We start from the raw sequence: 19979 nt of genomic DNA, 5'->3' as shown, positions 1-19979 counted from the left end.
TTATGGTTAGTGGTGCCCCCGTTGCGCTCAATCCTGGGTCCGCCTCTGAACCAACTCAGTATACTCCCATAAATGGAGTTTGGGGAGGGTAGTGGGTACGCAGACCTTACCCCTACTTTCAATGGCGGATCTACATGATATCTTGTGTGTGCTCAAGCACCCATTATCTTGATCAGATTTAGTAAATTTGCGTTAGCAATTATAAAAATATTTAAATAAATATTGAGTTAGCACCCACAACTAAAATCCATTTTTCTCTTCTTTTGAAATTTTTATCAGTAAACACCCATGACTTTAAAAATACTGGATCTTGTTTCTGATAGACTCTCGGCCCCAGGGAAGTAAATAATGCCCACTCACTATAGACTGAAATTAAAGGTTCTGTTTGTTTCTTTTCTCCCCAAAAAGGAAAAAAAACACTGTACTAACAATTTGTTGGTTTCTGAAAACTAATGTTTTGGCTTTGAAACTCCAAACCCCCCACCCACCCCCACACCAAACAGAAAAGAAAGAAAGCAAATGAATGTATAAAAAATCAGACCCTTTATGTTCTATTTTTCTAAATACCTTTTCTTATTTCCAAATAGAATCATAGAGTTTGGAACACAAGGGTAAAAACATCTAATATTAGGTGTTAACTCAAAATTTTTGTTTTGTGTTACGTATTTGAAAATTACAAGATATACTATAACTTACAGTTTTCTTATTTTATTTTTTATTGTGGCTCCAAAATAATACGTAGTAGTTTTTTTTCTTCATATTGTTAATGATGACAAATATAAAATTGAATTGACTACATTTTATTATGAATCTTAACTACCATGAAACTCAGAAAGCCAACACTAAAAACATTTGTTCAGCTGTCAACGAATTCTTTTCTAAATAATTTCTAGCATCATCCTAAGCTTTTAATTTACAAACTGAAAGGAGCATTGACCAGAGAGTAAGTAGTTCATTAACAACCAAATATTATCACCATTTATTGGCAATTCCCAATTGCCTACCTCAAGTCCACGCATTTTTAAATATTAAATTACTTCACTCACTAGCTCTAATTACTTGACTATACTCCCTCAACAGCATTTGTTTAAGGTAATCAATAATGCTGAATATAATAATCATTGATTGACAATTATTATTTCTAGTATCATCATTTTTGTTGTGGAAAGCACACTAATGGTGGACCACCAATGGACTACTCTTTTACTTATGCATAAATTGCTCTAATAAAATGACTTTTCACTTTTCCTATAAAATAATCAATTACACTTCTCAAATCTCAATTTAGAGACTGGTTCGAAATTTTGATGTTTCTTATCTCTGTCGATATAATAGCCATAAAATGACCTCTGAAAAAATTCATCACGTTTTTTTGAAAATATTTTATGGACGAAATGTCTAAGCATTTGATCTAATTTCTAATTTGCCTTCTCGGGTCAAAGCTATATATCACATACACTACTGACTACACACATTTGATGAATTGAAAAAATTTGCAGCTTAGAAAATAATTAGGTTTTCCAAAAAAAAAAAGAAGAGGTCAAGTAGGGATAATTTAAATTGAAAAGGACAAAAGTGACAGATCAAAAATAGCGCGTCAAGTAGAAAACCCACGCGTTAGATATATATATAGCAAGATCGAGTTTACAAGCCAAAACCAAAACCAGCAGCCATCAAAATAGAAACTTTAGCTAACAGCTAGTGCCATCATACGAAAGTCCAATGTTATTTCCTTGAACTTTCCGAGAAACCTCTCTTCATCTTCTTTCAATTTTTTCCCGCTTTCCCCTTTTTCGCTCCTTTTCCTCTCTTCCTTTTTGCCGTTGGGAATCTTATCCAGTGAAAAAAGAAAGTCCTCACTACAAACAGTTCAAAAATTAAACAAAAAATAAAGAAACTTTATTTTAGATCAGATCTGAAAACAGATATAGTTGAAGAAGAAGAGTGTTTAGTAAGAAAATGCAAACGAGGTATATGGACAAACGTGCTTTGGATCCCAGTAGTAGTGAGGAAGGTCAACCTGAAAGGAAAAGACCTGCTCTTGCTAGGTAATTTACTCACACACAAAAAATAGTTTTTTTTATTTAAATTTTTCTGTTAAGGAATTTTTTTTTCTTTAGTTAATTTTTATGATTTAGCAAATCTTAGTACTGTACTTACAGTTGGGTTTGTTGTTGTAATTGGTCATCATGTAAACTTTGCTGGGATTTTGAATTTGATAATAAGCAATTGTAGAGTATTTAGTGAGGGTATTGTGAGAATTGTCGTGAGGATGTGGAGAATGATGGTTATGTTTTGCGAGGTAGAGGAAATTGTATTTTTTAATAAGAAAAATCTGATCTTGATGAATATGTTTGAGGTATGGGGTATTATTATCAAGATACCTATAAAAAATGAGGTATAATTATCAAGATCCTTGGATGGGAAGATAGTGAGAGCTTTCTTTATTGATTGTTTATAATTTGCAAGATTGAGGATAAGGATGTTGACTGCAAGAGAAGGAACATTTTAATTGAATCTGTCTCGATAAGTAGCTCGTTCTTTTTCTTTGGTTCATAAGTGCAAGCACCCTATTTATTTGATCGTCTATGATACAAAATAGAAGAGGTTCATAGTGCTGTATGCTGAGAGTACAAAATGAGAAGAGGCTCATAGTGCCTAATTCATAAACATCATTTTAAGAATTTTGTCACTCTAGGATGTGAATTGAAAGGTTTTGAGCTTGTGACAAATGGCTCGCAATGAATATTTAAGGACTGCCTCTGCCACAGTCCCACTGGACTGGGAGTGGTGCACTAGTCAGCTTTCAAATGGGATTCCTCACCGTTAGTTGTCAATAGGATTATCCATATTTCATTCTTCTCAATCATCATTCAGAGGGAGAGTTGTCTCTATATCTTGTAGCCATGGACATACTTGAGCTTCCCAAGGGAAGTCGTCACCTGGTGTTTGTAATCCTCCAAACGCTTTAGTTTCCTCTGAGTGTCTGAGTGGCAGATGCCTCTCTAACTATGGCCTATTTGTTATGGTCCATCAACTGTGTTCATCTTATCTTATGAAGTAACCAGTAAAAGCTTCTCATTTTAGAAGTCTTTATTTCTATTGATTGTTTGTTGTGGTGTCATCTGTCGTGGAATGATGTAACCTGGATGTCTCATATTTTTTTTTAAAAGCTGAAATTTAGTACCTGTTATAGAGTTACTCATCTTTCTGTGCCTATTCATGGTAACTGTAGCACCGTTTTTTGAAAAGTACATGGTTACTGCAGTGTCATTGTTGAAGCGCTAAAGGTGGACAGTCTGCAAAAACTCTGCTCATCACTGGAGCCAATTCTTCGAAGAGTTGTAAGATTATTAAGCCCTTCAAAATTCTCTTCCTATTCTTGGACATTACTTATGTGAAGTTTCACTTAGACAACCAACCAATTAGTAGTTATGGAAGTTCGATTCTTAATTATATAACTACTGGGGCAGTTACATATTTCCAGTATGACTCAGTGCGACAGGTATTTACTTCTCTGGGAATAAAGCCGGTGCAAGAAAATGAGCTGGATTATTAAGTATTAGACCATTTATTTCATATGCTGAAACTTCTACTAAAAATTTTATATGCTTTGATCATTGTAGAATTTTCACTGAGAACCTCTTTCTCTCTCTCTCAATGATCAATCAAAGAGAGCTGTCCCCATATCCTGCTTGTGTGCATAATGTCTGGAGAAAAATAGCTTTAAATTTTCATGTAAAATGCTTACTGGGTGCACAAATATACTTCCACGTTTTATATTTGATAGGATAACATATTTTAAGTGTATTAGCACTCCAGTTGTTCTTTCAGCAGTTCTTTTGTTGGACTCATGCATGTTAACGTGGCATCAACTCAAGGTTGTGCCCTTATAGCTGTAAAAGCTGAGTTATTTATGTCTTCCATGGGCTTGTTGACCAGCAACGGCCCGACCAATTTTGTGGCCTAAAGCCAAACTTTATGAGGGGCCTAATTTTTTTTTTTTTATTATTTATTTGAAGTCTATTTTTTTTTAGCTTTTCTCAGATACAAAGTTGCTAATAATTTTCTTATAATCAATAACTCCTAAAAAATATTTTTCAATTGACAATATAGCTAATCCATTTAACCTTTCTTGTGACATTGTTGATCTTAGATAAGATTTTATCAATTTTAATTTTGAAAACTTCTTTCTGCTGAAGCAGCAGTAACATGAGTTATTAACATTATTCCATAAGCAATTTAGGCATTTGGAAAAGAATTAAATCTTGTTATGTTATTAAGTGTATTAATTAAACTGCTATCTTCTAATTGTACAATTGTTCTTAATACTTTTATCAGAAAATAAATCTAAACCATTAAATACAAATTGATTATTATGTTTTAAGGAACATTCAAGATTAAGGCAATATTTTTTCAAATTTTCAACATGTAGTGATCTTAGTTTTTACCACCAAATAGAAAACCAAAAATATTTTCATATGCTGCAAATTGTTCAAATATATTTTGAAGTGAAAAAATAGTCTTGTCTATTATGTATAAAAGTAATCAATTCTAAAGTACTCTTCGAAAGATTTTGAGATTTCATTATCAACATTCGCATTAAATTGTTACTTCCTATATATCACACGTTTCTTATGAAATTTGGGCTTGATTTTCATTTCAATTGCAATTTCCTTGGTAGAAATCATAGCAGTTGCAAATACTTCTTATCTATATTTGTTAAAGAAAGAAATCAAACTTTTTCACTTTACAGACTTTTTTTTAAAAGTTATACATAATTTATTAGGTGTAACAAAAACTGGGCCCCCAAAAATATGAGGCCTAAAGCGGTTTGTTTTACTTGCTTTATGGAAGGGCCGCCCCTGTTGTTGACCAGCCCATGAGTCTCTACATTGTTTTGAGACAGTACAGGGCACAGAATGGTGCTCATATTTCTGTGTTTGTGGGATGGCGAGACTCTGCAAACTTGTCCGTTCTTGTTGTACTTGCACAAGCTTTCTTCTAGGCTTTTGTTTTCTTATTTATGAACGTCCACTTGTATTCACAGGTTAGTGAGGAAGTTGAGCGTGCTTTGGCTAAACTTGGTCCTGCTAAACTTAATGCAAGGTATGGCTTCACATATCTTAACTAATTCTTTCAGAGCATAATTCTTATTTTCAACAGTTTTCAAGTATATTTTTATGTATGGGGAATGTTCCATTGTGAACTAATATAACAAGCATTAGCATGACTGAAAAGTTTGTGCCCTTTGCTTGGTTGAGCTTCTAATGTATTTTGTTTTAGTTGGCTGTCCACTCTGTTTTGGGATTGAATTTTTTGATAACCATGCAGGGTTTCTCCGAAAAGAATTGAAGGACCTGATGGGAGAAATTTGCAGCTTCAGTTTCGGTCGAAACTGTCACTACCTCTCTTCACAGGAGGAAAAGTAGAAGGAGAGCAGGGTTCTGCGATACATATTGTCTTGATTGATGGAAATACAAACCATGTTGTAACATCAGGGCCAGAGTCCTCAGTTAAACTAGATATTGTTGTGCTTGAAGGAGATTTCAATGACGAGGATGATGATGGCTGGACTCAAGAAAAATTTGAGTCTCATATAGTGAAGGAGCGCGAAGGAAAAAGGCCTCTTCTTACTGGAGAACTGCAAGTGATATTGAAGGAGGGTGTTGGCACTCTTGGTGAGTTGACGTTTACTGACAACTCCAGCTGGATCAGAAGCAGAAAGTTCAGGCTAGGCTTAAAAGTTGCATCAGGTTGTTGTGAGGGAATTCGCATTCGTGAGGCAAAAACGGATGCCTTCACTGTCAAGGATCATAGAGGAGAATGTAAGTCCATATAATATTTGCCCTTTTGTATGGAAATTACAATTATGTTTACTGAGGTTTGTAGTAACTCTTTGTGACTGTTTCCGTGCAGTGTACAAGAAACATTATCCACCTGCATTAGATGATGAGGTTTGGAGATTGGAAAAGATAGGGAAAGATGGATCCTTTCACAAGAGGCTAAATAAAGCTGGAATACATAAAGTGGAAGACTTCCTGCGACTTGTTGTGAGAGACTCGCAGAGGCTCCGAAATGTAAGATTTTTAAACTTGACAAGTTGAAGATTAGAACGATAATATTGGTTGTATATTAATGTTTCTTTTTTTTGTTTTTTCATCTTGTTATCTCAGATCCTGGGAAGTGGAATGTCAAATAAGATGTGGGATGCTCTTGTGGAGCATGCAAAAACCTGTGTTCTAGGTGGGAAGCTTTATGTCTACTATCATGATGATATGAGAAATGTTGGTGTTGTCTTTAACAATATCTACGAGTTATGTGGTTTAATCTCTGGTGGCCAGTATCATTCAGTTGATTCTCTTTCAGAAAATCAGAAGGTTTGCAATCTGTAGCCATTTCTCTCTTTTGTGTAGTTAGGCCTCTTGGATTCATCTAAACATGCTTAAAGGAAAGGAGAAAAAAAAACATGCACTCTAATTGCAACCTCCTGAATTGCCACAATATTTGAATGTGGTTTGCACTTATTCCTTTTTTTCTGTGACATTTCAAAACTTTGCAAAGTAGTGGTTGTCATTGGAGTTTCTGAGTGTTGCTATGATTTGCTTTAATAAACCTTTTGGATGTTATATTTGCCATGTATGTGTGACAAAGTGCTTAAGCAAACATCAAACAATATTTGCAGGTATATGTGGATACTTTAGTCAAGAAGGCATATGACAACTGGATGCATGTCGTTGAGTATGATGGAAAATCTCTTTTAAGCCTGGGCCAGAATAAAACCTCAGTTGCTTCTCAAAATGATCTTACAATTGGCTCTCAGAACCATTCGACCTCTTTTGATCAACAAATTAATTTACCAAGTCTTCCAGCTTCAATTTCATCAGAGCAGCCTGCTATGAATACAGGACTGAACATGGGAGGTATAAATATGTATTATTGCCTAACATATGTGTTACTGTTAAAGTATAAATTCTTTCTGCTCTGCTTTTACTACTGTTTGGGCTTCTCTGTGCAATTCTTGGGTGATTGGAACAATAATTCACCACTTACCATATGTTCTTCATGAATTGTGTTGAATTATGCCCTCTCTGCTTTTGTTGCTGTTTAGGGTCTTTGTGTGATTTTTTGGTGATTGAAGAATAAATCGTCGCTAGATGAGTATCTTAACAAGAACAAAAATTGCCAAGCTGAAAAAAAAAAAAACATAAGCGCGAATATTGGATGCCAAGTTTTATATCAATTGATTTCCTGTGAATAAGCATGTTGTTGGATCATATCATATTTACTCCTTTTGTTCCAAATCTACATGACACTTCCTATTTTAAGACATCCCAAAATCTTTGATACACTTCTGAATTAATACATTACAAACTTCAAGGTCTCAAATTCTTTTTAATTTGCAATAGAACCATGATTTGATGCTCAAACAAACTTCTCAATAACTATCCAATTTTTTCGATTTAATTGTTATAAATAATGTATACCTTGGCAATTTGTTTCGCATTGAAGGAGGTCTCTCGACCTGCACTGTTTACTGCTTTGCAGAACATGAAGGATACCTAGTTTAAGCACTGCAATTACCTCTTTAACCAGCTCTACTAAAACTGGCTGTTATTATGTGTCAATAAATCCTCAAGCAAGCTAATTGACAGATATACTATGACCTCATTTGTACCTTGGATTTTTATAGTTACTACCAATTTATGACTTCATAACATAAATATTTCTCTGTTAGCAGGGTATAATGAGAGCCTCAGTAGCAGATATACCATGCAGCCTCAGCACATGAATCTAAATGGCAGCATGCAGTTAAATGGTGCTTCATTTCCTCCTCAGAACCATTTGCTAGGTACGTCACAACAAGCTCAACCACATGGAAGTGAGAGCATGCTGGCTCTTCGCCCACCACAGCCATCAATGTCTAGCTATTTTGCTGCTAGCACGCCTAATCCATACAAGGGAGCTGAGGACTTCTTAACAGAGGAAGAAATACGTATGAGAAGTCATGAGATGCTTGAAAATGAGGACATGCAACATCTGCTCCGTATTTTCAGCATGGGACAAGGTCATGCTTCTTCTAGTGGAGAAGAGAATTACCAGTATGGATCATCATACATGCCCAACATGTCTTCTACCTTCGGTTTTGATGAGGACCGGACACGTTCTTCAGGTAAGGCTGTTGTTGGGTGGCTCAAACTCAAAGCTGCCTTGAGATGGGGCATCTTCATCAGGAAGAAAGCTGCTGAAAGAAGAGCACAAATTGTTGAATTGGATGACTCCTAGATTTGATCTTTCCCCTTTCCATAACAACCACTTGGATGTTTAAAGGCTTCCTTTAAGAAGCATATCATGGCTCTTGGAATTTGATATGACAATGCATATGCATCTGATGCTGGTTTCGGGTCAATCAGAATCTGGAAGCCTCTTAATGTACAGTTATGCCTGTCCGTGGAGATTGCTGTCTCTCCATTCACAGAATAACATAAAGCTTATGATAGTTTTCTCAAGCATATTATCTGCTGTTCAAAGACTGTAGCAGTTTTCTTGGCTCTAGCTGAAGGGAAGTTCCCATGGTTTAGACCTGATTTCTACTACTGAGATGGATGGAAATGACTTCGACTTCCCTTATGCTAACTCAGGATTGTAGCAAAGTTTAATTTTATGTTTATGTTGACCGATGCTGTAATTTCTATTGTTTTATTACTATGAGTTTATCAGAGAAAACATAATGTTTGCCTCATAAAACATTTGTTGTGAACAAATTATCAAAATACGATATTGTGGACCTTCAAGAATTTGTTATATTGAATGAACAATCGTGTTTCATTGTACTATGAGTGTTTGAGGATCTGTTAGATCAAACAATCTAGGATCCAACTTGTTTGTCAATTTTGTATCTGGCATAATTATTAAAAGAAAAGGTGAAAAATACTGGTAATTGTTTTATATTCGTTGAGAAACATTTAGTGCCATATTTTGACTATTGTGTTGTGGAAGGGTAGAATAAAAAATAAATTATATTTACAAAAGCAAAAAAGAGACCCGTTTTTTTTGGGTGGTATGTCACTGTATTTAGATTTTTTTTTTTTTTTGTGAGAAAGATAATATTGCATTAAACATAATTAAAGTTACAACGGAGAGGGTGATGCATGTGCATCGACAATATAGTTGTTTGATAGTTGTCTATTACAAGGATTAATACTATCTATTCTAATTGTGTTATCCACCCCATTTACTCCATTGGAGGCAGTTGTTTCCTCAGCAACGTCGTAATTCCAAAAAGTGTTTAGCTCCATGTCCATATCTTGTTCCAGTGGTGTGCATGTTGTCTTCCGATAACGAATCGCTCCTGCCTGATCCATTTGCAAAAAGGTACAGACAAAATCCAGTGGCTCTCCAAAACCTGTTGGTTTTTCAGTAGATTCCATGGTGCATCCCGCCTTAGCTAAACTACCAGCCACATCATTCCCCTCTCTGTAGGTGTGTGCAATGGTAGCACTATGCAGTTGGCCCAGGAGGTATCTTCAGTCCGCTAGTATATTAGTATAGACTATGTTGTCATTTTTTAACATGGTAAGTACCTCTGATGTATTGATGTTTATTTCGAGCAGAACCAATTTATATGTATTTGCCAATTTCAGTCCATAGAATAGGGCCTTTAATTCTGCATGGATGGTGGTGGCAGTATCCAAATTGCCTGCAAAACCTATAATCCAATTTCCATTTGAGTCGCGTATGAGCCCCCCTATACCTGCTTTGTGAGTGATCGATGAAGCAGCCCTATCAGTATTTAATTTATAGTAGTTCGGTTTAGGGGGTATCCATTTGATAGGTTGCATTATAGGAATTTTTGTTGTTGCCATAGTTATGGCTAAGTAAGTAAATTCCAGCGCATGAGTGGTGATTAATTTAATTGATAGACGTTGTTGTGTATTATTAAAGTTGTGATTGTTACGATTAAGCCAAATGTGCCATAAAGTGTATGAAATAAAAGTTTTGGTATTGATACGGTAAGGCATGTTCTTGTGCTTTATATTAATGAGTTTCATTAGCCAATCCGATGGACGAGAATCTGTACTTATATGGGTGATAAAGTTCATTATACCTAAATCATTCCATATATGTTTTATGTTAGAACAGTGTAAAAAGATATGGTTAATAGTTTCCGGATCTCTCCGACATATTTGGCACTGGTCGTTTAATGTGATTCCAAGATGATATAGGTAGTGTTTTGTAGGTAGCCTATTATGCATTATAAGCCAAAGGAATATTTTTATTTTGGGTTGTATTTGAATCTTGCAAATCCAATTGTAGAGAAGTGTGTGTTCTGTTATGTTTAAATCCTGTTGTAGTAACTGTGAAAACATTGATTGGACAGTAAATTTTCCATGTTGGGATAATCCCCAGTAGATAGTGTCCAATTTGTTTGTATAGACAGGTACATTGATTCTATTGAATTGTTTTTTTTTTAAAAAAATGGTTGTAATGCGAAAAGGTATTTCTTCCCATTTCCATTCGTTTTGAGCTCTGTAAGTGTCTATAGTCCTTGTAGTGTGTTCTAAAGGTATATGACCATGTAATAAGGATCTAATTGTACCACTTTCCATTGAATACCATGTTGGCATTTTTCCCAACCCAACAGTATATTGTGCCAAGTATTAGAAGAAGTTCCTATTGTACGTTTGTTTTTATATTATTGTATAAGAGTGTTGGCCCATAGTTGATTAGGTGAATGAAATAGGCGTCATGTTAATCCTGCCAGTAATGCATTATTTTTTAGTTCAAGCTTCTGTATAGCTATGCCTCCCAAATTTTTGGGTGTGGTAACTCATTTCCAATTGACTAAGTGATTTTTTTTGTTGAGTAGTTCCCCATAGGAAATTACGCATATATTGCTCCATTTTATTGATAATATTTTTAGAAATTGAAATGTATTGCATTATGTGATTTGTTAAGGTAGAAAGGGTTGATTTAATGAGAGTAATTCTACCTGCTAGTGATAGAAAATTAATCTTCCGGCCTGCAAGTTTAGCCTTGAAGTTATCCAATAGGAATTGGAAATCTGACTTATTAGGTCTATTTTGAAACATTGGAAAACCCAAGTATTTTCCAAAGTGTTTTTCTTCATTCATGCTAAAGCAAGACATAATATTATTTTTTGCTTCAGTAGTGCAGTTATTGGAGAAAAATATTCTTGAGTTTTGGAAGTTAATAGTTTGTCCTGATAAGTTATTAAAGGTTTTAAGGGTGTCAATGATAGTGCTGCAGCTTGTACTATTTACTTTAGACAGAAGGATGATGTCGTCTGCGAAAAAAAGATGCGATAATTGAGGTCCATTATGAGAAATTTGTATGGGTTTCCATAATAGGTAATCCACTGATTGGAATATATTCCTTGAGAGGCGTTCCAAGCACATAATAAAGATATAAGGAGATAAAGGATCTCCTTGGCGTATACCCCTAGATGGTTGAAAAACTTGGTACATGATCCATTTATCAGTATAGAGATGGAAGATGTTGTAATGAGAACATTATGAGGGAGATGAGATTGTGTGGTAGGTTGAAGTATTGTAGTGTGCTTTTTACGAAGGACTATTCAAGCTTATCAAAAGCCTTTTCCAAGTCCAGTTTTAGTAGCATCTGGCCCGTTCGCTCTTTTTTCTCCCCTTTTAAGTAATTTAGGATTTTCTGTACAATGATTGCATTGTCTGAAGCTCTTTTCCCTTGTTGGAAACTTGACTGTGTTGGACCAATTATTTTTTGTATGAAAGGTTTTAGACGGTTTACAATTATTTTTGTAATTAGTTTGTAAATTGTGTTGCAAAAACTTATAGGACGATATTGAATGATGGATGTGGCATTTTTTTTATTTTAGTAATTAGACACAAGTAGGTTTTATTGATTTCTTCCGGAATTTCACTTTGTTTGAAAGCATTGCCGCAATAATATAACCGAGTGACTCACTTCTCTCCAAAATTTTTGAAAGAAATACGGATGAAATCCATCAGGCCCTGGTGCCTTGAAAGGTTGAAAAGAGAATAGAGCTTGCTTTATTTCAATCAACTTTAGAGGTTGTGCCAGTTGATATTGATCAGAAGAGTTCAAAGAATTAACCATTGTCGATTCATTTTTTATTTTGTTAGTTATTGAGTGTTGCGTTTGGAATAGTGTAGTGTAGTATTGAAAGATTTGTTCTTGAATTTCTGTTTGATCAAATATCCAATTTTCTACACTATCGTTTAAAGCATTAATGCGATTCCGCCTACGTCTCTGTGAGGTAGACATGTGAAAAAAAATTTTGTTAGCATCGCCATCGTTTGACCATTGAATTCTTGACTTTAATTTTCAAAAATCTTCCTCTTGCTTTAATAAAGCATTAAATTCATGATTTAGTTGAATTTCTAAATTTTGTAGGAAATTGCTAGTAGGATAGTGCATGGATGCTTGAATTCCATTAATTCTAGCTAGTATTTTTCGTTTTCTTTTAAAAATATTTCCAAAAGTCTGGTTATTCCAATAAGTTACATTTTGTTGAAAATTTTCCATAGCTTCAACTATTGAAGAAGTATTTTGCCAGGACTGCTAAATTACAGATGGGAATGTAGGGTTTGTTGATCATATTGTTTCAAAGCGAAATATATTTTTTCTAGGTATTCTGTTAGGTTCAAGTGTGACCAGTAGCAGGCAATGGTCTGAGTATGTACAAGGAAGGTGTTGCACTATTGTTTTAAGAAACAGTTGAATCTTGTCACAACCCATTTTCTGAACAAGCCGGGATTGGCACCCATTCACTAAACATGACCGAGCGAAACCATCTGCATTTATCAAGTCTATTATAACTTCAAACTTTATATGCCACACGGCACTACTGTAACCAAATACTTTTAAATAATTTAAATATCTAAAATAAGCTAACTTCAAAACTTTATTCGTAGTAACCTATAAAATACCGCTAAGTTATTATCGAAAACATCTGAATCTTAACCTACCGACTGTGTCTATGAAGCCTCTACTGATAAACTGACGCACTGCTCAGGACATGAGATTTCCTGGTTAGTTCTCTAAGTAAACAAAGAAATAACTAAATAAAGATGACTCTAAGAAATACTCCACGACCAAAAGCGGAGCTCACCAATAGCACTGGAAGGGAGGGAAGTCCTAACTGTAGCCTGCTCGCCTGCAAAACCGGTTCCTACGTTGTATCGCAGACCAACGTAGGTTCCCAAAAGAGAATGCTAGTACCATCCATTGTATTCAGTGAGTCTCAATGACAAGGGACGAAACTTTAATAACATATACATTACGAGCAAAGATTCTAAATGCATATAAGACATAAAACTTATAAGAACAACTCTAAAATAATTGCATAATAGCAGTTTATGAATATTCTAAAAGAAATTCTTTTCTTTTTCTTTCTTATAAAAAAATACTTTAGTTTATACTTTGGGAGTTCCAACTATCCTGACTTAACTCTGTCTTAGTCACCGTGTGATCGGCACGGGTTCGATCCCAACCTGATCGAACAGGCCCAATCCACGAGGTGCCATTCGCTTCGTGGTTCTCAGCGCTCATGTATCATACCTTAGCATGACTAAGTAAATTCTCAGCAATAAGACCCTCAGTTCGTGTGCTCCCTACTTTGGCACAAGTAGTTTCAGGAAGTCAATGCCTTGGTCAGGACCCTCGGCCTGGACGATGACCCCTTCTCAGAATAAAGGATACTCCCAAAAATCTTTTCTTTCTAAAACTCTTTCTTGTGACTTTTCAAGTCTAAGTCTTTTCTTTTTTTTGGAACATCATGTACATGCTCATGCTGGTATCCTTAAATGTAAAGCATGACATAAGAATGAAATAAACATCTAAAAGTATTTCTAAAGATTCTTGCTTTTTCATAAATTTTCAACATGAAAATAACATATAAGAATAACACAAAAATCTAAAAATTTATGCACATATATCATAATAAATCATCTAAAATTTTGCTAGAACAATTTTAAATTAATAGGTACTCACTCGCTCCAATTAAGTAAATATAAACTCTTTTAAGCAATTCATCAAACACATTGTATGTGTACTTTTGTGAGTTAAACCACTTTAGTAAAGGGTTATATCAACTCACCTCAAAACTCCTTGAGCCAATACATAGACCCCAGTCCAATTTATACCCGTCAAACAATTGATTCTACAACAACCAGTGCATTTTAATTAATTTCAAAGTTCCACACCTAAACATGGGATTTACTATTGATACAGAGAAAGAAGGGAATTAGCTATTTAACTTTTACTTATTACTATTGTGGGGTAATTGAGAATAAGAAATTTTATATACCTGAATTCAAGAATTAGTGATTTGTAAAGAATCCTAGAACTTTCCTTGTAATTTCGTGGCTGCCTCTGTTTCGTATAAGGCTTTACTCCCTTTTTGCTCTGCGTTAGTAAGTGTTCTATTTTGAAATTGTTTAATCCCTTTTTCACAGCCTTTTATGGCTGAGGCTCTCACGCCTTTACCTGCCAAGAGCCTTTTATGGGCTTAAGGCTCACGTGGCTTATTTTCTTTTGCTTTCTTTCTTTTCTTTTTTTGTTTTTTTTTTGTTAAACTATTAATATTTTTTTAATTGTATATCCAATTATATATATATATATATATATATATATATATCACTATAAGCAAGATAAAAATAGTAATAATTTAGTTATATAGTTAGCGTGTCTTGAAACTTTTATAAATTTGAGGAGTGTTACAATTTTCCCTCCTTAAAAAACATTCGTTCTCGAATGTTAGTAGGGCCTTATTATTAAGCTAACAATCATTCCTTGGGTCCTTGAACCTCTTAAATTTTCTTAGCACTACTCATTCTTTCAAGGGTCTCAAAATTTTGGCTAACTCTCTAAATTTTCAAAGGCAAAGTTTTCCTTGTAAATTGGACTATCCAAAAAAATATCCCTGCCATAAATACCATAATTACATCAACAACAACCAAATATACCATAACAGGCCATTCATAGGCACCATACACATCTCATAAATAAATTACTCACACTCCGACAAGGAGGTACCACAATAACTAACAAGAATCTAAAGCACAACAACTTTAGCACAAGTAAATTACTTTAATGAATTAAATATACTATGGCATAAACTAAATTACTACAACAACTAAATATAATCTAGGAAGGACATAAATACTTGCTAACTTGTATCTAATAAATAAAATATAAATGTCAAACCAAACTTAGGTTCACATACCTTTTTCCTCAAATAAATATGGATATTTCTTTCTCATATCTTCCTCGACCTCCCATGTAGCCTCTTTTGAATCATGATTACTCCACAAAACTTTTACCGATGCTAAATCTTTTGTTCTCAACTTTCTTACTTGCCTATCGAGAATTTCTATAGGTACCTCTTCATAAGTCAAGCCTTCTTTAATTTCTATAGTATCGGCAGGTATTATATGCGACTCATCATGAATGTACTTTCTAAGAAAAGACACATAAAAGACAGATGAACAGAGGACAACTCAACGGGTAGCGCTAGCTTATAAGCCACGTTTCCTTTCTTTTCTAGAATTTCATAAGGTCCGATAAATCTAGGGCTAAGTTTCCGTTTCTTACTAAACCTCATAACTCCTTTCATTGGTGAAACTTTCAAAAATACCTTATCACCAACCATGAACTCTAACTCACGATGCCTCTTGTCAGAATAAGACTTTTGACGAATCTGAGCTGCTTTAAGTCTTTCTCTAATTAGCTGAACTTTCTCCAAGGCCTCACAAACAAACTCTGAACCAATCAACGACACCTCTGCTGGTTCAAACCAACCTACTGGAGATATACATCTCCACCCATATAATGCTTCATAAAGAGCCATACCAATGCTGGCTTGATAGCTGTTATTGTAAGCAAATTCTATAAGTGGCAAGTGATCATCCCAATTACCTCCAAAATCTATAACACATGCACGCAACATATCTTCGAGTGCCTAAATGGTCCTTTCTACCTAGCCATCGGTTTGTGGATGGAAAGCGGTGCTCAAATTGACCTTGGTACCTAATCTTTTCTGAAATGCCTGCCAAAAATATGTCGTGAACTGATGGCCTCTGTCAGATATGATTGAAACTGGAGTACCATGCAATCAGACTATTTCTTTGATGTACAACTGCACATACTGCTCTGCAGAATCTGTCATCTTTACTGGTAGAAAATGCACGGACTTTGTCAGTCGGTCTACAATAACCCAAATTGAATCATGCTTACGGTACGTGCGAGGTAGACCTACTACGAAATCTATATTAGTCATCTCCCACTTCCACTGTGGTATCTCTATATCTTGAGCTAGGCCACCAGGCCTATGATGCTCGGCTTTGACTTGCTGGCAATTTAAACATTTAACTACATGATCTGCTACTTGTTTCTTCATGCCTTTCCATTAATACAACTCTTTCAAATCTAGATACATTTTGGTAGCACCTGGGTGGATAGAGTACCTCGAACTGTGAGCTTCCTTCATTATGGTCTTCCTAAGACCATCTATATCAGGCACACATAACCGATCATTCAACTTCAAAACTCCGTCACTTCCTAGAGTGAAAGCAGTAATTTCTTTATTTCTAACTCTTTCTTTTAACTCCACTAAGTACGTATCTTCATCTTGCTTAGCCTTAACATGCGCAACAAGGGAGGATTGCGCTAAGGCATAAGCAGTTATACCTCCTTCTTCGGTCTCATCCAATCTAATTCCATCATTTTGCCAATTTTTGAATTTTCCGACCCAAAGATCGCCTTTGTACTGCAAGATGGGACAAGACATCCATTGATTTCCTACTAAGTGCATCTGCTACCACATTAGTTTTGCCTGGGTGATAAAGGATATTGATATCATAATCATTCAATAGCTCGAGCCACCTTCTCTGTCTCAAATTTAATTCTTTTTTCTTGAAAATGTACTGAAGGCTTTTGTGATCTGTAAACACTTTAGAATGCTCGCCATAAAGGTAGTGTCGCCATATTTTTAATGCAAACACCACTTCTGCAAGCTCCAAGTCGTGTGTGGGATAGTTCTTTTCATGATTCTTTAACTGTCTGGAAGCATAAGCAATAACTTTTCCATTTTGCATAAGAACATAACTGAGACCAACTCTGGAGGCATCACAATACACTGTGAACCCACCCGAACTTGTCGGCAAGGTTAATACAGGTGCAGTGGTCAACCTCTTCTTTAACTCTTGAAAACTCTGCTCACAAGCGTCTGACCACTGGAACTTAACTGCTTTCTGAGTCAACTTAGTTAATGGAGCTACAAGTGAGGAAAACTCCTCTACAAACCTTCTATAGTAGCCAGCTAGCCCCAAGAAACTTCTGATTTCGGTTGGCGTTGTCGGCCTTGGCCAATTTTTGACTGTTTTTGTCTTCTGAGGGTCTACTTTTATGCCTTTAATAGATACCACGTGGCCTAAGAATGCCACTGACTGCAGCCAGAACTTACATTTTGAAAACTTGGCATAAAGCTCATTCTGCAAGGCTATTCTAAGGTGTTCTGTATGATCTTCCTTACTCTTAGAGTATACCAAAATATCATCTATGAACACGATAATAAAGGTATCAAGGAATGGCTTGAAAACTCTGTTCATGAGGCCCATGAATGCAGCAGGAGCATTTGTCAACCCGAAGGACATTACTAAAAATTCATAGTGCCCGTAGCGAGTTCTAAAGGCTATTTTAGATATATCCTCTTTTCTGATTCTCAACTGATGATACCCCGACCTCAAGTCTATTTTTGAAAAGTACTTTGCACCCTAAAGTTGATCAAATAAATCATCAATTCTTGGCAGTGAGTACTTGTTCTTAATGGTAACTTTAGTCAACTGCCGATAGTCGACGCACATTCTGAGAGACCCATCTTTCTTTTTGACAAACAGGACCGGGGCACCCTACGGTTGAACACTCGGCCTGATGAAGCCCTTGTCAAGAAGGTCTTTCAACTGCTCTCTCAACTCATTAAGTTCTGTTGGAGCCATCCTATAAGGAGGTATAGATATGGGCTGAGTGCCTGGCATGAGATCAATGCCAAAGTTTATGATTCTTTCGGGAGGAAGTCCGGGAAGGTCATCTGGGAATTCTCTAACAACTGGCACAGACTGAAGAGCTGGTGGTTCTAATTCTGAATTAATGATGTGAGCCAAATAGGCGAGACACCCCTTACCAATCATTCGTTGTGCCTTAAGATAAGAAATAAACTTACCTACAAGCGATGCTGAACTACCCTCCCACTCTAAGACTTCTTCATTTGGAAATTAGAACCTGACTATCTTGGCATGACAATCTAACATGGCATAGCAGGAAGACAACCAATCCATACCCATGATCACATCGAAATCCAGCATTTCTAATTCTATGAGATCGGCCTTGGTGTTACGACCTTGGACTGAAACTATACAACCTCTATAGACTCTTGTGATTTTCACTGACTCTCCAACTGGAGTAGATACTAGGAATGGCTCACTAATTTGTTCAGGTTCTAGTCCGAGGTTAATCGCAAAGTATGGAGTCACATATGAAAACGTTAAACCTGGATCCATTATGGCATAAGCATTATGTGAGCAGACTAAAAGTATACCTGTAGTAACTTCTGAAGATGCCTCTTCACTCTGAAGATCAAGTGTAGCAAACAAACGGGGTTGTTCCCCTCCCTGAGTAACTCGATCTGCACCTCTGCCTGCCCCATGCCCGACCTGATTATGAGAACCACGAGCCTGGGATGGTGCAACTGCAGTAGCTGAGGAACTAGAAGGACGAGTTGATCCCCCACTGAAATTATGTCTCAACTTTGGGCAGTTGGCCTTTATATGACCAATGTCTCTGCAATGATAGCAACCATGAAACCCAAGCTTGTACTGACCTGAATGTTGCCGCTTACATGTTCCATAAAGACCTTGTTGGTGTGAATGTTGCTCAGCATGACTCTGGCTATGTGAGGATGCTGCCCTAAAATTCTAATTCTGGCGAGATTGGTTTCCATAACTCTGAGTATGTCTGAAGGAAGACCCACCACCCGACTGATGACTGGACTGAGCTGGTGCTAATGAATCCTTATTAGAGGAATCCTTTCCACCTCCGCTGGATGCACCATTAAACCTGCCCATTGTCTGGGCTTTCTTGTTATGCTCTTTTTCTTCTCTCCTTTGTTGTCTGTCTTTTTCTAAGTGCTTGGAGAATCCCACAACAGAGGAGAAAGCTGTCATTTTTACCGCTGCAGCTAATGTTGTATCCTTAATGTGGTAAGCCAAACCGCCAACAAACCTGCGAATCTTTGCTTTTTCTGTCTTAACCATGTGAAGAGCATGCTTAGATAACCTTATGAATTCCATGTAGTACTCTTGCACACTTTTATTCCCTTGCTTGAGCTGTTCGAACTCTGTAGCCTTAACTTCCCTATCCTCTTCTGTGATAAAGTTAGCCATGAAGGCCTCTTCAAATTCTTCCCAAGTAGGCGGACCATCATCTTCATCTCTTTCCTTTTCCCGCATCTCAAACCAAACGCCAGCCACATCTCTAAGCTGGTAAGCAGCCAACTCCACAACTTTATCATCAAATGCTTTCATCACTCGGAGGGCTTTCTTGACACCCTCCAGCCATAACATTGGATCTTCCTCAACTATAGAACCATGAAACACTGGAGGACTCAACTTCAAAAATTCATTCATTCTTGAGGACTCAGAATTGTTCTGTCTATTTGATTGAGGTGGAAACTCATCTCTTCTCTTGTTCTGGTTGGCCATGAAGGCTTTAAACATCCCCATAGCACTGTTGACTACATTAAATATCTGACCCACCTCTAGGGATATAGTTGTCTGAGTCGTAGCTGTTGTTGGGGGCAACACTGGATCTTGAGGTACTTGCTCATCATTATCCACCCATTCTTCATGTTCAACTCGGGGTACTTGGACCTCTTTTGTGGATCTACCCTTCCTTTTATG

General features: G+C 36.2%; 2 protein-coding genes across 2 annotated transcripts; one reads left to right on the top strand and one right to left on the bottom strand.

The window, feature by feature from the left end:
- The first annotated feature begins 1657 nt into the window (after positions 1 to 1657).
- Positions 1658 to 8834, top strand: LOC104241635 (calmodulin-binding protein 60 B-like). Its single transcript, XM_009796577.2, has 8 exons — positions 1658 to 2048; positions 3269 to 3344; positions 5051 to 5109; positions 5335 to 5828; positions 5920 to 6080; positions 6177 to 6380; positions 6686 to 6923; positions 7742 to 8834. Exons 1-8 carry the CDS (start codon positions 1960 to 1962, stop codon positions 8284 to 8286), a joined length of 1866 nt encoding a protein of 621 aa, XP_009794879.2. The 5' UTR covers positions 1658 to 1959; the 3' UTR covers positions 8287 to 8834.
- Positions 8835 to 18296: 9462 nt separating this feature from the next.
- LOC138883975 (uncharacterized) lies at positions 18297 to 18961 on the bottom strand. The gene is made up of 2 exons (XM_070164704.1): positions 18902 to 18961; positions 18297 to 18842 (listed from the first exon to the last, which is right to left on the bottom strand). Exons 1-2 carry the CDS (start codon positions 18959 to 18961, stop codon positions 18297 to 18299), a joined length of 606 nt encoding a protein of 201 aa, XP_070020805.1.
- Positions 18962 to 19979: the final 1018 nt, after the last annotated feature.

The sequence above is a fragment of the Nicotiana sylvestris genome, chromosome 2, assembly GCF_000393655.2.
Source record: "Nicotiana sylvestris chromosome 2, ASM39365v2, whole genome shotgun sequence".
In the NCBI taxonomy this organism is placed as follows: domain Eukaryota; kingdom Viridiplantae; phylum Streptophyta; class Magnoliopsida; order Solanales; family Solanaceae; genus Nicotiana; species Nicotiana sylvestris.
This window is presented reverse-complemented; position numbering and strand designations above follow the sequence as displayed.

Coding starts and splice junctions, on each gene's coding strand:
- LOC104241635 (XM_009796577.2), top strand. CDS start 1,960: ATGCAAACGAGGTATATGGACAAACGTGCTTTGGATCCCAGTAGTAGT. Junction 5,110..5,334: donor CCTGCTAAACTTAATGCAAG/GTATGGCTTCAC, acceptor ATAACCATGCAG/GGTTTCTCCGAAAAGAATTG. Junction 5,829..5,919: donor CAAGGATCATAGAGGAGAAT/GTAAGTCCATAT, acceptor GTTTCCGTGCAG/TGTACAAGAAACATTATCCA.
- LOC138883975 (XM_070164704.1), bottom strand. CDS start 18,961: ATGCTGAGCAACATTCACACCAACAAGGTCTTTATGGAACATGTAAGC. Junction 18,843..18,901: donor ATGTAAGCGGCAACATTCAG/GTCAGTACAAGC, acceptor GGTCATATAAAG/GCCAACTGCCCAAAGTTGAG.